This window comes from Podarcis gaigeae (genome assembly GCF_964106915.1).
Source record: "Podarcis gaigeae genome assembly, chromosome: 17".
NCBI lineage: Eukaryota > Metazoa > Chordata > Lepidosauria > Squamata > Lacertidae > Podarcis > Podarcis gaigeae.
The window spans coordinates 9,665,043-9,682,024 of record NC_139694.1 but is presented as its reverse complement, the minus strand read 5'-3'; the positions used below and the strand labels follow the sequence as shown (position 1 = coordinate 9,682,024).

General features: G+C 48.3%; 1 protein-coding gene across 1 annotated transcript in view; it reads right to left on the bottom strand.

Annotated features, from left to right (window-relative positions):
- Window positions 1-4,834: 4,834 nt before the first annotated feature.
- OR6V1 (olfactory receptor family 6 subfamily V member 1) overlaps window positions 4,835-16,982 on the bottom strand; it is a 34,570-nt gene continuing 22,422 nt past the window's right edge. The window contains exon 2 of the mRNA XM_083719395.1: window positions 4,835-5,845. Within this exon, the coding sequence (XP_083575521.1) occupies window positions 4,876-5,845 (970 nt within the window). The 3' untranslated portion in view covers window positions 4,835-4,875. The remainder of the gene's footprint in view (window positions 5,846-16,982) is intronic.

Here is a 16,982-nt window from a genome sequence, read left to right as displayed (position 1 = left end):
GGGATACTGTAAATAGTTCAGGTCCACATATGCAAATAAGGGATTGAAAGTGACGTTCAGTGATTGGATAGTTACAGAAAATGGTTACTGTTGCGTTGTAGTGGAGCTCTATATGAGCAGGCTGGCTGAACCCTTCAGTTCTGTTCTGTTCTGGCCTGTGAATAAACAAGAGCTGTTTGAAGAATCGCTGTGTCGTCTGATATGTTCACCCACAACTTAACACAAACCCTCCAGTGTCCTGAGAAAAACCCTTGATCTTGATCTTATTTTATTTTATTCTTTTGGCAGATTTACCAAAGAAAAGAAAAACACACGGCAATAAACAATTTTTTAGAAAGGGGCAAGATTAGATGCGGACCCACAAAGTATTTAATAATAACAATAACAATAACAATAACAATAACAATAACAACAAAATATTTATTTGTATCCCGGCGAAAGGCCGGGCTCCGAGTGGCTAACATCATAATAACAACACAATAAGCATAAAAACAGGCATAAATTAATTAAAATACATCTTAAAATGAATTAAGACAAGTTAGAACCCAGGCAGGTGGCAATTATCAGGGTGTAATTGAGAGTGGTTAATAGCTGCCAGGACCAACTGTTTCCATTGAGTCCTTGTGCTCTGCTCCCCCTTTCTTTCTGCCCAGGGCGCTCTGACCTCTGCCTGCCCCTCAAAGCTGGCGCGTCACTTGGGGCTAGGTCTCTCCTTCTCCTTGTCTGCTCTCCAGCAGCTGCTATAATAAATAATAATAAACTTTATTTATACCCTGCCCTCCCTGGCCAGAGCCAGGCTCAGGGCAGCTAACACCAGTAAAATTACAATAGAAACATAATGGGAGGGGGGGACAACAACCCCAATTTAAAATACAGGTTAAAATGCAATTTAAAATGCAGCTTCATTTTAAAAGTAGCCCATAGATCAAAACCGTAAGGGGAGGGAAGACATAAGGGTCAGATTGAGTCCAAAGCAAAGGCCAGGCGGAACACCTCTGCCTTGCAGGCCCTGCAGAAAGATGTCAAGTCCTGCAGGGTCCTAGTTTCTTGTGACAGAGCATTCCACCAAGTCAGGGCCAGTACTGAAAAGGCCCTGGCCCTAGTTGAAACCAATCTAACCACCTTGCGACTTGGGACCTCCAAGGTGTTGTCATTTGTGGACCTTAAGGTCCTCCACAGGGCATATCAGGAGAGGCGGTCCCATAGGTGCCCAAGGGAGGAGGCCGACAGCAGTGGCCCTGGGGAGGCATCGAGATGCTCCCTCGCTGTCGCCACTGCTCAGGACAAGCACTGGCTCATCCTCCTCCGTGGCAGCACTGGCATAGGAAATAGGGACATTCCAGGATCAAATCAGAAACTGGAATGGCCTTCGTGATTCTGGGCATGTCTCTGGAAAATTGGGGAACTTGGGATATATACTCCACCTCCTGACTTTCCTACATCAGATGCAGAGGTCTGAAGCGAGTTTCAGCTGAATGCGCTTAGAATCCTCCCCGTGATAGGGAACCGAGCACAGTCACGAAAAAAACACATGTAAAATAATCCTTCGACCTTCCTACCCAATGCAAGAAGGTTGGATGTGGGTTAGCCAGAGCCAACACACATGGGAAAATTCTGGGCAGCCACACAGGTCTGGCACAAGGCCCCTGCACCCCCGACACAGTTTGTTCCCCATTGATAATCTATAGATTATCTATAGATAAGTATGAACTAGAGGAGTGACAGTGTCATTGCTCAGAATCATGTGTGGTTTGTGGATACTTACCTGTCAACTGTCCTGCTTAAAGCGGGACATCCTGGAATTACAGATGGCACCCTGGCTTCTGACCGTACTGTTCTGGCTTCTGCAAGAATGTGAGCCCAAAATATATGTGCCCTGATTTCCCTCTGCGGCATGTTGGAGAGTATGTTGGTGGAGCCTGGCGGGTCCAGTGATAAGCTCAAGAGCAAACAATATTTGACAAGCAGTAGCAGAAGAGAAGACTCCCTGGAAAAGACCCTGATGTTGGGAAAGATTGAGGGCGCAAGGAGAAGGGGATGACAGAGGACGAGATGGTTGGACAGTGTTCTCGAAGCTACCAGCATGAGTTTGACCAAACTGCGGGAGGCAATGGAAGACAGGAGGGCCTGGCGTGCTCTGGTCCATGGGGTCACGAAGACTCGGACACGACTAAACAACTAAACAACAACAACAGCAGCAGGTGGCATAGGTGGGGCTGCACTTCTGACCTGACCTCCTTCCTAATGCCACATATCACTGCCAGTTAGTGGATGGGGCAAGGCAGCTGGGAGCTTGCCATTGTGCTGGTGCAACAGTGGAGCCAATCTGCTGCTCCTGACTCGGTGTTTGCATTGTACTGAACTCCCACTGCCTTCTCCTCCCCACATCCTCGGTAACCTGCAGAGACATGCACAGACCCTCCCAAGTGTACCTATTTTCCAGGATTGGTCCCAGATTTACAGAAGCCATCTTGATTTCTGATTTGATCCTGGAATGTCATGCTTTTCCTTAGGACATCCTGATTTTTGACAGAGAAGTGTTGGAGGGTGTGACCCCTGAGCCAAGGACATAACTAATAATATAGAATTTTTTAGAAAACATCTAAAAGTGGCCCTGTATAGTTTCATTATGCTTTTATATCTGTTGGAAGCCGCCCAGAGTGGCAGGGTCTAGATATGATGATGAGGTTGATGGAATAGGACGTCCCTATTTTCATTGGACGCAGGTGGTGCTGTGGGTTAAACCACAGAGCCTAGGACTTGCCAATCAGAAGGTTGGCGGTTCAAATCCCCATGACGGGGTGAGCTCTGTTGCTTGGTCCCAGCTCCTGCCAACCTAGCAGTTCGAAAGCACGTCAAAGTGCAAGGAGATAAGTAGGTACCGCTCTGGTGGGAACGTAAATGGCATTTCCGTGCGCTGCTCTGGTTCTCCAGAAGCGGCTTAGTCATGCTGGCCACATGACCCGGAAGCTGTACGCTGGCTCCCTCGGCCAATAAAGCGAGATGAGCGCCACAACCCCAGAGTCGTCCACGACTGGACCTAATGGTCAGGGGTCCCTTTACCTTATTTTCATTGGAGAAATGTTGGAGGGTATGTATGCCACAGTGGGAAGCCAGGTCAGCAATACAGCCCTGCCTGCACCGTCTGATACTGCCACACATTATATATTTTAATCATCTGATTCATGTTGCTTGCCAAAATGTGCTTTTTACAGGACAGAGCAGTGAATTACTGGCTGATTGGCAGCCATAGCGCCACATGTCCATATTTCAGCCTAAAAATGGCTTGCTTCCTGCCCCCACCTCCCCAAGCTAGGCTAGTGTAGTTTATCATTTAGTTTGTTATTAATCTGCCCAACAGTGACTATTTTGGGCCTGGATGCTGTGCTGGAATGATGACAACGAGCCCAGAATTCTCCAGCGGGTGTCGCCAGTATTTCAAAAGGTTGCCATTAGCTCAGATGTGCCTGGTGAAATTATTTTTAAAAGGGACCAACCGAGATCAATTAAGAAAATGTCATAAAGTCCTTCTGGGTCTCATTAAAAAGTTTGTCTATTAAAACAAAATGGTAATTGCAAATTAAGGGCTCGATTTGGATAAGTACCAAGTCTCTGTAGTCCTCACTCAATTGGCAACCGCTAAGCTGCTTCACTTCCTGGATGGAAGGCTCCAGGGTCTTGTTTAGAGCAATTGAAGTTGAAGTCTACAAATGGTACATTAAACCACTAGCTCTTCCTCTTCTCCCAGTATGGCTATTGTCGGGGGAGCCTCAATCTAAACTTTGCTTTCAGGAAGTCGCTGTGGATACTGCACTGAAAGCATCAGCCCAGTGTATCCACTTCTGATCTATTATCTATTTTCAGGCGGGATTCAGTCAGGAATCGGCAAATTCAGGCTGCGCAACTATAGCTGACTGGGGGTCTTGCACAACAAACCTGCATCCTCCAAAGATCAGACTTTTTTGCAATAAGGAAAGTGATGGGAAAGTGCCCTAGAAAGTGTGAGATAACACTTGCTTCGACACAGCATGGTCTAACCTTCCCGCAAGCAAACAGAAATCCCAAGGAGTTGTTTCCCACTGTGCTTCAATTTTAAAAATTCATTCTGACTGGCAAGAGTGGCTGGGGAAACCCAGCCAGATGGGTGGGGTATAAATAATAAAATTATAATTATTCTAAGACCAGAAGCCTCCATGGCGTGCATTTTCACCAACGGGCTATCCTTTGGAAGCCCAGAAAAGACTACAAAGTCTGTACTCATCCAGCCTTTATTGGTATGATTTGGATAATAAAAATCATAAAATATAAAAAGTCTATATATAAAAGACAAAGCAGGATTTTTATGTGACGAAGTTGGTCTGTGTGCCAAAGATGGCATTCGGTACAACAGGCTAAAAATATTAAAAGAAGCAAATATCCATAGGCCAGTTGACTATCGCCAGAGGTGCAGAGAAATTCGGGAAACCTGTCGCTATCTCTGCTAACTGCTATAAGGCATGATAGCTACAATGAATTTCCATATACATCTGAACACCAGGTGCTTTGGAGGATAATAAATAATGGTCAGCAATTTCATGCTCTCTTTCTGAGTGTCCAGAGAATCCTTACGCCGGCTCCCTCGGCCAGTAGTGAGATGAGCGCCGCAACCCCAGAGTCATCTGTGACTGGACCCAATGGTCAGGGGTCCCTTTACCTTTACCTCTTAAGAAACGACCACAGCAACACCCAATTTCACAATTCATTGCAAAGGAATAGTGCCTAAGAGACTTCTTAACTCACTCACCCACCCTTACTGGATACTGTTAAATACTTTGCTAGAGCAGATGGACCTTGGTCTGAACCAGAAATGCAGTCCTTTTTTATGATTCTTACCAATCACAGTTTTGTTCTCTGTAAACCTCTTAAATTCCCCAACCAGTCACGGAAGACCTCCTTGACCTTCTGATTCCTCAAAGTGAAGATGAAGGGACTTAGGAATGGGGTCACTACAGCCGTCAAGAGGGCTACCATTTTGTTCATATCTGTGGAGTGGCTCTTGCCAGGCCTCACGTAGATGAAGATAGCGGTGCCATAGCCGATGCCCACCACAACGAGATGTGAGGTGCAGGTGGAGAAGGTCTTCTGCCGACCAGTTTTAGAGGGGATCTTCAGAACGGTGGAGATGATAGCGACATAGGATGCTATTATGACAACAAAAGAGCTTAAGAGAAACAGAATCGCAAGGAGGAAGTCCCCAAGCTCAATGAGGTGGGTGTCTGAGCAAGAGAGCTTGAGCAAGGGTGCGTTATCGCAGAAGAAGTGGTCAATCTGATTAGAGCTGCAAAAGGATAGCAGGGACCTTAATATGGTTGGGGGAATCATGAAAAGAAAGGGAATCGCCCAGGATCCAAGGGCAAGCTGGGTGCAAACTCTGCCGCTCAGGATGACAGAGTAATGCAGAGGATGGCAAATGGCCACGTAGCGGTCAATTGACATTACAGCCAGCAGAAGGAAGGTTGTGGATCCCAGCGAAAAATAGAAGTAAAATTGAGCCAGGCACCCTCCAAAGGATATAGCGCTTCTTTCCACCATTAGGCCTGCCAACATTCTGGGGACCACAGTGGATGTGACCAGAGTCTCTGCCACAGAAAAATTACATAGGAAGAAATACATAGGTGTGTGAAGACGAGGATCCAAACAGGCCATTGTAACAATAGCAGTATTTCCACCTATCAAAACCAGGTAGAACGCCAGGCATGGTGCAAACAGAACATTCTGCAACCACATTGTTGTGGAGAAGCCTATCAGGATGAATTCTGCAGTGTGTGTTTGGTTTCTCATCGCCCTGTTTCTTCCACTCTTCTCTCTGAAGGACAAGCAAAATAAGCAGATTAGTCTTTGCTGGATAAAGGGGGGATGGTGGCATCTCTCCCCCTCCCCAGCTTTCTCCTTGTGTAGGCCATTGTCACGTTGCCTCATAATCATGCACAACCTATTGAGAGAACGAAAAGGGCAGTGGGGAGAACAAGCACATTACCAACCCCCAAAAGAACGGTAATCTGAAGATAAAACACTCGCACAGACAGAGAACCAGAAAGGTTAACCCCATTCATAGGTAAGAAGACAATAACAAAGCTTTAGAGCAGGGGATCACCATATGTTGCTGTGCTATAATTCCTATTATGCCTGACTATTTGCCATGATGGCCGGGGCAACATGAGCTACTCTCTGTCCTAGTGCTACCGAAGGAACAAATAACTCACTGCGATCAAGACGGAGTTGAAGATTTTCATGACGTCTGTCGTTTTTAGTTTTGATGCCCCACTTGTATCCCAAAGGGGTCAGGAAGAGGCTACCGTGTTAAGTAATATTGTTTAATTTACTGAAATGGGAATGGCTATGTGTATTAATGATTGTTGCTAACACGGGGATTTTCCATGAGGCTGTATTGAAAGCTGGGGCAAGCACTTTTGAGTTCTTGCTAAGTCAGTGATTAACTGATTGTTGTTTCTCTGGTAGCTAACATGTGAGTGGTGTAACCTTAGATCATGTGATAAAGGTATTGAGTTGCTTTTGAGTCGTTTCAAACTCAGTGAAGATGTAAAATAAGCTCCTCGGAAGGGAGAACAAACCGTCTGGAGGCTGGAATGTAGGCTGTGAATAGGGAGACCTTTGCTTATAGGTCTGTTTGGATTATTTCATATTTTGTAAGATGATAAGCCTGACTAAACAGTGTGCCAGGGCTCACACTCACCCGGCAGGCTTCTATCCCAGCTTCCCTTTTAGAATCAAGAACCACCAAATTAGATGGGAGCCACCCCCTCCCCACCAAAAGCACACTGTGATTTGCCGGTGCATTTGTACCCTGCCAAAAAAGCTCTCAACGCAGCTTACAAAAACCAGTTCTTCAGTGGCCCCTGTCCTCAGGCTCACAATCTAAAAAGACATGACACACAAGAAAAGAATGAAAGGGAGGGAGGGGGGAAAAGCAAGCTCAGGCCCAAGTCTTTGAGTTACAGTTCTGGAAGGTAAAGCCAGTGTCAGTGGTGGTCCTGGCTTTCTTGTCCTTGATAAAGAACAGTCCGCCCCTTCTCCCCAAATCATATCTTCGAGCAGAACTGGTGACTAATCCATAACCATATTTTTTATTAGCTCAGGAGGACTACACTCCTTTGTTACCCAACACTTTATTTTTAACCAATTATCTTTTAAACGCCTTTCCCCTGAACACTCCATAGCAGGTCCCCTCTTCATTCTCTCTGCTGCATCCCTCATATCATCTTCCCTCACCCCTTAGTACTTTCTTCCCTCTCTGCATCCCTTTTCACATTTTTGTTCCCAAATTCACAAGTCTTTCTCTACCTTCTCTTTCTAAGTTCCACAGTTCTCTTTGCTCTCCATTTGAATGTAAGAAAAGGCTTTTTAAAATCAGATGTTTCATCTAGACCAGCCTTCAGTTTCCAACACTAGTCAGATGTCTCGGAATAAGGAAGCTCACAAACTAAGGATAGACAAATCACCCTATTTCCACTTCATGACAGTTTTGAATGGTCTGCCCCATCCACTTTTTGCAGATAAAAAAGTAAAAAAAAAAACACACTTCTAAATTGTATGTATTTTATACACATTTTGTATACGTTCTTCTCCTTAAAGGCACCTTTGTGTAAGCTTTTCAATTCATTTCCCCTTAAAAAATGTGCTTTGTGCATACTGCACAAAATATGCATATTTGGGTTGCATTTTTTGAACCGAAATCACATTGTGGTGTCACGTTGTTTTGGAAAACACAATCAGGTGTCCAGGATTTCAGGTTGATGCTAATAAGGTAACACTGGAGATGTATCACAGAACAACCAAAAAAAGATCAGACTGATGTCCAGTATAAATCTGCCACTAACACACCATTGTTGTGTCAATGATATGTTGCAAAATACAGACACAAAAAAACTACTTGTTTGGAGAGACCCTCTGAAACTTGAATAGGATTTTTGTAAGCATCCTCATTCACTACAATAAGCATAAAAAGGTAAAGGTAAAGGGACCCCTGACCATTAGGTCCAGTCGAGGACGACTCTGGGGTTGCGGTACTCATCTCGCTTTATTGGCCGAGGGAGCCGGCGTACAGCTTCCGGGTCATGTGGCCAGCAGGACTAAGCCGCTTCTGGTGAACCAGAGCAGCGCACGGAAACGCCAGAGCGGTACCTATTTATCTACTTGCACTTTGACATGCTTTTGAACTGCTAGGTTGGCAGGAGCAGGAACCGAGCAACGGGAGCTCACTTCGTCGCGGGGATTCGAACCGCCGACCTTCTGATCGGCAAGTCCTAGGCTCTGTGGTTTAACCTACAGCGCCACCCACGTCCCAACAAGCATATATGGTACTTATTTATTGAGAGGATGGGCTTGTTTTGGCTTGCAGAACACATTTCCCCCCCACAACCCATCCCAACCTCCCTTTTTTAAGTGAACCCATTTGCTTGAGAAATGTAAGGTGATTTTGCGCAAACTCCCCCACCCAGAAGCTAACAATGGCCATTACTAACTCCTGTGGGAGTGAGATCCATAGTATTAATAAGTATTTGTTGAGTGGGGCCTCTATGAGTGTCTGGTTGCTAAAAAAAAATTATCCTGCCCTGAGTGCACCTTTGTCGCTTTGTATTTTTATGTTGCTCTTATTTACTATGCATGTTCTTTACAAGGCATCTTCTTTTTTTATTGCCTGAGTAACTTGCATTACATTGCAAACTTTCAACAAATATGTAGAATTTTAAAGATTTGGGCTTCCTGGTTTTGCACAAGCTTGTTTTTTTTAACCAATCTCATCTTTTAATTTAAGCTGCCTGCCCCTTCTATTTTTTACCCAATTTAGCAAAACAGCTCAAGGAAATCACAGAAGTTTTAAGGGTGGGGAAAGGGTGGGCACCAGTTGGAGAGGCTTCATGTAATGTATCCCCCCCCCCCCACAGGTCACTTTATTATCCAAATGTGGTCCAGGTGCTTCTCTACATATTTTGAGTTACCTAGGGTTGCCATATTTCAAAAAGTAAAATTCCTGACACCAGCAACAGGACATGTCAGGAGTTTTCCAGACGTATAATAAGCCTAGAGTTGCCTGACCTTATAATAAAAAGTCTCTTAAGTGCCACCCATTGAGAAATTCCATGCAGGACCCAAAAGAAATGTAACATTATTGGGTTGAATAATGTGATGTTTGAAAGCAATTTTCTTTTTTCCTTTTGCCTTACAAGTGAAACTATGAGTAATGCATTTTAAACACGCCTTAATTAAAGTTCGATTGGGACAGTGTGAGCCAAGCAAAATTGGTTCAGGAGCTGGATCCAAACGACAAGCTTCCTGTTGGTGTGGTACCTCTTGTTTCAGGGCAGGTAGTAAGACTGGGGGGGGGGGGGCAGAGCATCCAGTGCAATAAATCAATGGGAGAGTAATCTTAGGAAATTACTTACAGTGCTGTGAGTCTTTGGAACACAGGCTAGATATGAAAGCGAAAGATTCTTCCATGAGTAGAGAAGTGAGGCAGGCAGCTTAGGGTTGGATTCACACAGAGAAAGCAATTTAAATGTCTGCTTGTTTTGATCTCCTCAACATCTATTTCTCTCTAAGATCTCTCACCCCCCCCCCTGTTTTTAATGAGCACAGTCATGCTTTCTTTTCTCTGGTACAAGATCCAGAAAAACCCAGAAATGTGCATTGATCTAGAAAGAGCATCTTAGTATTTTCCAGACAACTGCATTTGGAAGAGATTCTCTGTTCCTGATTTCTTCCACATTCAGAGTGCTGTATGTGAGCAAGTACTTTTATAATAAAAGTTTTATTTGCAGCCTGTCTTATGCTCCCAGGAGACTGAAAGAGCTTCAAGGTGGGTGGGGTGGAGCGGGAGGGAGCTGTGATCCACAGGGGTGCTGAGAGTAACATCAGAATCTTGCTCTGCGTCGTCTCTTTTTGAGAAGGCGCTCTGAAAACCCACGTCTGGGGAGAAAAGACATCTCTCTGCAAGGCCTGTTCCCACCTTCACTTCTCAGCCACGTAGTCTCCTTCCACCTGCTGCAGAAAGAATAAATCATCTATGCTTATTGCAGAATGTGGAAGGAGCAAGGCAAGCCATTTGACAGTGTCTTAATTGCTCTGTGTGGTCCATGGGACCAATGTGAGGGAAATGAGGACCTTATTCCTGACCAACGTGTGGTGACCGTCCTCCTCTTCCACTGGGTGTATTTTGTATCAGAGAAGGAAGCAGCCTTCCAAACTGTGCTTTTCGTTTCACGACTATGTGCCTTAAGTCTGAAAGTGTGTACAGTGGTACCTCAGGTTACTGACGCTTCAGGTTACAGACTCCGCTAACCCAGAAATAGTGCCTCGGGTTAAGAACTTTTCCTCAGGATGAGAACAGAAATCGCATGGTGGCAGCGGGAGGCCCCATTAGCTAAAGTGGTACCTCAGGTTAAGACCAGTTTCAGGTTAAGAACAGACCTCCAGAATGAATTAAGTTCTTAACCCGAGGTACCACTGTACACATTAGTTAGCACTTTGAAACACCAGGAGGTGGTTTCTCCCTGCTTTTTATTGTTGGCTTCTAACAAAGTATTAAAATACAGCGGTCTGTTAAACATTAAAAGCTTCCCTGAACAGGGCTGCCTTCAGATGTCTTCTAAAAGTCTGGTAGTTGTTCTTCTCTTTGACATCTGGTGGGAGGGCATTACACAGGGCGGGCGCCACTACCGAGAAGGCCCTCTGCCTGGTTCCCTGTAACTTGGCTTCTCGTAGTGAGGGAACCGCCAGAAGGCCCTCAGTGCTAGACTTCACTATACTGCTTTTAGTGCGGGTATCTCCCCCCCCCATTAAGTGCTAATGTTTTGCTCTCCCACATACCTGCTAAAAGAAAAGTTTCTGGGAGGTCCACCCAACCTCCTTTTTGAAACAAGATACCACGGGACTGAAATCTTACAGCATCTTTTGCATTAAGGTCTAAATTATTCCATCAAACCCATGATTAGCAAGATATTAATATGCAAACTCAAACCGACAATTGGACAGATATGTGGAAGGCAGTTACTTTGACAGGTAAGTGTCAGTTATATGATTTGTGCACACAAAAACAGAAGGCTGCTGTCAGGACTGCCGCTAGGTCCCAGCTCACAGAGGACCAACGCCCAGTGGATATTATATACAAAAGTCTTTATTGAAGTTTAGTTTCCATTTCCAAGCTCTGGGCGCGCAGGCCCACGTCTTAACGCTAGACCGGCTAAGTCCCCTCTGACTCACTGCTCCACCCACACCAGTTTAAGATTCTAGCCTGGCTCCACCTCTTGCGCTGCTCTTTCCTGCGTTGGGTCCTTCTGCCCTCTGGGGTTCCCTCCTTCCTGGACTCCTCTGACGCGGAGCCTCCTGAGTCTTGCCCCTCCCTCCGGCGGGCTTTAGGACCTGGCTCCCTTCCCGGGCTCCCCGCTGTGCCGCGCTCCTGTACATTTGAACTTGGCGCGCGCGCCCAGCCGGTGACTTTCCTTCTGACCGTTTCCCCGCTTCCTGATGTGGGTGTTGCCAAACCTGACTCCTCTCCTCCCTCTGGTGGTGAGGACACTGGTCCCGACTCCTGGGACTCCCCCTCCCCACTGCGCTCTGGTGGAGACGCTGGCCCTGATCTCCAGCTGCTGTTCAGAGACTCCCCGCTGGCCCCTCCCTCTTGAGGTTTCTCCCTTGGAATCTCCCTTGCTCTGGCCACCGGCGCTCCCTTCTGTGAGTCCTCCGATTCGCTAGAGAGGCTTGTGGAATAACTCTGGCCACTGTCACTGCCTGCGCCCCCCTCGTACTCCTCCTCCTCACTCTCCATTTGCTCCCCCTCCTGTGTCTCTCCTTCTGAACCCCTGACATCCATCCCCCCCTCGAAGCCCCCCCTTCCCCCCTCCCCCTCTTCCGGTGCGGGTTCCGGGTGCTCCATTGTTGTAGGGGTGAGTCCAGGATACAGCTCGTCCCCTGAGGCTTGCAACCATCGAGATAAGTCCGGGAAGTCCCCCATGGGCTCGTCGACGACGACCTCCTCCGCTTCCATCTCCTGCGCGGTGTGCTCGAAATCTGCGCTCGACCCCAAATCACCCAAGAGCCCTCCTCCCCCTGTTGTTTGATGGGGGTCCACCTCCCAGGGCCCCTTCGGCATGTCTCTGCGCCAGCCCACCTCGGGTTGGTCCTCCCACCAATAAGATCCCCCCGTGCCAAAACCTGAAAGTGATCCCTCCGGAGAGCTGCCTCCCGGAGCCGAGTCCTCAGCTGACGAGAAACCCCGGAAAGTGCTGGCCGAGAGTGTGGGTGTGAACAAACAATCCTCGAAAAAGCCCGCCGGCATAGGCTTGTGCGGGAAAAGTGTGTGGAATTCTTCCTTGAGCAACTGCTCTTCCACTGCGTAATCCGGCACCCACCTGTTGGCGCTGGCCGGGGTGTCCTCCGTGGCGAGAAGATATTCAATCCCGTCCTCCCCCCACCTTGAGTCTAAAATCTCAGTGGCTTCATTAAGTGGCTCCCCTTTCGGCGACCCCCCTTTTTTGGGCGCTTCTCTGAGCGGGTCTGGCGCCTTCCCCGGTGCTTGAAACCTGTGGGGCTCTCTGTAGGGCGTGAGCACTGATCTATGAAAGACCGGGTGCATTCTGGAACCCTCCGGGAGTGTCAACCGGAAGGCCACTGGGTTGATCTGCGCCTCTACTTGGTAAGGCCCTAGCTGCTTGTGCCCTAGTTTCTTCTTGGCTAACGATCTGGCTGGAACTGCTTGTGCTGCCAACCAGACCCAGTCTCCCACCTGGATGTCCTCCCCAACCCTCCTGTGTCGATCTGCCTGCACTTTGTAAGCCTGTTTTGCCAACTCTAACTGCCTCCTGAGCTGCTCGTGGATCTCCTGCAACTCCGCTGCCACTTCCTCTGCTCCCTGTGGCTCCCCCTCCCGCACTGTGTCCAGACCCGGGAAGGTTCTGGGATGCCTCCCGTAGTTGGCAAAAAATGGGGTCACCCCCGTGGACCCGTGCTTCGTGTTGTTGTAGGCAAACTCGGCCAACGGTAGATAGTCCACCCAGGTCGATGGCTGCTGGTTCGCGTAGCATCTCAGGTACTGCTGCATGATGGCGTTGACCCTTTCCGCCTGCCCGTTAGTTTGCGGGTGTCTCGCCGACGCCAGGCTGACCTTGACGTTCAGGAATCCCATCAGCTTTTGCCAGAAGTTGGAGATGAACTGGCGCCCCCGGTCGGACAAAATAGACCGTGGTAGGCCGTGCACCTTGAACACGTGGTCTATGAACATCTTAGCGGTCTGCTCGGCCGTGGCCACCTTCGCGCACGGAATGAAGTGGGCCATCTTGGTGAACAGGTCCACTACCACGAGCACTGCCGTCTTGCCCCTTGAGCTGGGTAGATCTGTGACAAAGTCCAGGGCTACCCTCTCCCACGGTACGAACGGTGTCTGTAGCGGTTCCAACAGGCCCGCCGGCGGCTGGTGCACAGGCTTAGCCCTTTGGCAGGTGTCGCACCTATTGACATAGTCCGCGACATCCCCCCGCATCTTAGGCCACCAAAAGTCTCTGGCTACTAAGTCCACCGTCTTCTCCTTGCCGAAGTGCCCCGCGCTGGGCGCGTCGTGCAGCTGTTGCAGGACCTTCGCGCGGAGGCTGTCTCCTGGTACGTAGAGGACTCCCTTGCGTAGGAGCAGGCCGTCTCGCACTTGGAATTCGTCGCCCCTCGCCTTGCCACTGCACACCTCCTCCATCTTGGCTCGGGCGAACGAGTCTGTTCGCAGCGCGCGGCGCACCGCGTCCAGGTCCACCGTGGCTGACGCGCATGCCCACGCCTGTGGTGTGAAAATGTGCTTGGCCGCCGCCGGTGCCTCTGCCACCAGATACTGCGGTTTTCTGGACAGCGCGTCCGCCAAGACGTTGCTGTTTCCTGGGATGTACTCAATTCTGAAGTCGAAATCTGCAAAGAACTCCGCCCAGCGGATGTGTCGCTGGTTCAGGAACCTCGCCGTGCGCCAGTACTCCAAGTTCTTATGGTCTGTGCGGACCTGCACCGTGTGCTTGGCTCCGACGAGGAAGTGCCGCCACGCCTTGAAGGCTGCATGTATGGCCAGCAACTCCCTGTCCCAAATGGTGTAGTTCTGCTCCGCTTTGCTGAGTTTTCTGGAGTAGAAAGCGCACGGCCTCCAGTCCCCCGCAAATGCGAAATAATAAATCCCACTTTCTCTCCCTCATTTTTAAAGTCTTTGTCAAGCAGCTGCAATGTATAAATCACATCTGCTCTGAAGTTAGGATACTCCTGCAGGTCCCCATTGAAGTGAGATACCAGGCTCCCTCCTCTGTTTCCCAGCCCAATCCCTTCTGGTCTGGTGGCTGGTAGCCTCTGTGTACTTAGCACTTCTAACCTGGTTCGCAGATCCTGGCAGGCAGCAGCTGCTTCCTGTTCTTTTTTTCTGGAAGCCGCAATTTCTGCAGTCAACTGCGTCACTGCGTTTTGCAAACTCGCTATCCTCTCTTCGGTAGTCATTTCCCTGTTTTTCGTGAGCTCGCGAAGCACCAATCTTCACCCCTCGCTGCTTTCCCGCACTCCACGAGGTTGCAAAATTGGTGAAAATGGAGAGGGGACTTACTGTCAGGACTGCCGCTAGGTCCCAGCTCACAGAGGACCAACGCCCAGTGGATATTATATACAAAAGTCTTTATTGAAGTTTAGTTTCCATTTCCAAGCTCTGGGCGCGCAGGCCCACGTCTTAACGCTAGACCGGCTAAGTCCCCTCTGACTCACTGCTCCACCCACACCAGTTTAAGATTCTAGCCTGGCTCCACCTCTTGCGCTGCTCTTTCCTGCGTTGGGTCCTTCTGCCCTCTGGGGTTCCCTCCTTCCTGGACTCCTCTGACGCGGAGCCTCCTGAGTCTTGCCCCTCCCTCCGGCGGGCTTTAGGACCTGGCTCCCTTCCCGGGCTCCCCGCTGTGCCGCGCTCCTGTACATTTGAACTTGGCGCGCGCGCCCAGCCGGTGACTTTCCTTCTGACCGTTTCCCCGCTTCCTGATGTGGGTGTTGCCAAACCTGACTCCTCTCCTCCCTCTGGTGGTGAGGACACTGGTCCCGACTCCTGGGACTCCCCCTCCCCACTGCGCTCTGGTGGAGACGCTGGCCCTGATCTCCAGCTGCTGTTCAGAGACTCCCCGCTGGCCCCTCCCTCTTGAGGTTTCTCCCTTGGAATCTCCCTTGCTCTGGCCACCGGCGCTCCCTTCTGTGAGTCCTCCGATTCGCTAGAGAGGCTTGTGGAATAACTCTGGCCACTGTCACTGCCTGCGCCCCCCTCGTACTCCTCCTCCTCACTCTCCATTTGCTCCCCCTCCTGTGTCTCTCCTTCTGAACCCCTGACAGCTGCGTTGACAGATTGTGAACAAGTACTCTCATTCGGAAAGGCTGGACCTTTTTTGAGGAGAGAATGTGGACTTACATTTTAAACCCCTAATAAGTTTTCTACTTGAAGCAGCCAGGCTAATAATAGCTGGATTTTGGAAGAAGCTTCAGGGAGCATCTCCAACAAATTGGTACAATAAAGCCTGGCGGACTGTGCTTATTGAACAGTTGACCAATAATTTGAAGTTGGCATGTTGGAAAGGAACACGGGGACTCATTTCCCATCTGCCTTCGAGATCTTTTGGTTAGTCTGAACATGGAATTTTTCTTTATTTATAAGCCATCTGGAATGAGAACAAGCAGTGGTTATTGACTTGAATTATTACGGCATGCTGCATCTCGAGAGGAGTTGTCCAGGTGGATGAGGGAACTTCCTTTGTAAATCTCAATCAATCAATCAATCAATCAATCAACCAACCAACCAATGCTATTTTAAAAATCCACTCTCACGTGAGAAAACAAAGGTGATGCCAGGAGCTCTAAGACCAATTTGCACGCACACAAAAAATGCAAAGTGTGTGGGGGGGGGAGGAGCACTACCCGGGAGGAATTCAACATTGGGCTAAGTTCCCCCTGCAAAAAAATAATAATCATTGGGCTAAGTTGAATGTTCTGTTAGAAGCAGAATGAACACACATACCCTGGCTCCTCCTTGCATGCTTCTAGGAGTTCTCCCGTGCCCAAGTCATTTGCGGGATGTGGCATGGGGGCACACAGTGGGCAGGGGTGGTGGGAAAGCCCTGTTGTAGAAGCAGGCGACCTTGTGCAAGGCTTCCACTGACAGGACTACGTGAATCCTACCCTCACCTTTCCGTGCTCATAATTATATGGACGATCAGCAGTGAGAATAAAAAGGCAGTCACCTCAGAAGACGCAACTTCAATCCTCTTTAAGCAACCTATGAAACTTTATGGCAGTGGCAATAAAATTGCAAAATAGGAATATCTATACCTCCCTCCCTCTGGTGGCTATAACAAACATGATTATTCAGTCGACAATGTTTTCCAGTGTCAATATAGCCATTGAGAAGTCAATGCCACCAACATTGTTCTTTGAGCTCAAGCCACACAAGAAAGGATTGAATAGGAGCAATACGTTCATTTTTACTGCTGAGATGGGACTTAACCATGTGAAATGAATGCCTTTCCACCATTTCTGAAGCCAGCCATCCCTGGGGCTTTCAGTCTTTTCAGTTTTTTGATAACCTCCTACATTTCCTCTTTATCTACTGGACCATTAAGAAACACCATGTGTTCATGAGTCTTACCAGTGCTGCATAAACAATAATTGTCCTGACTCCCAGTGGATGATGAAGATTTCAAATTCAGAGTACAGTTTCTGCCCAAACCCTTTAATGCTCAGATCCAGTATGGTTCATAGACAAAACAGGGTTCAAACGCACAACAGATGCTGTGCATGGCAAACTAAGCTGAGATTTTGATCCAACAAATGACACATTTCCTTATGTCCCATTATATTGTAATGGGGCAGGCAAGTTGACTCTCACCATCTTTGGTGTGTGGTTAAAATATTACCGCACTCCAAGGAAACACGATTACAGTTTATAC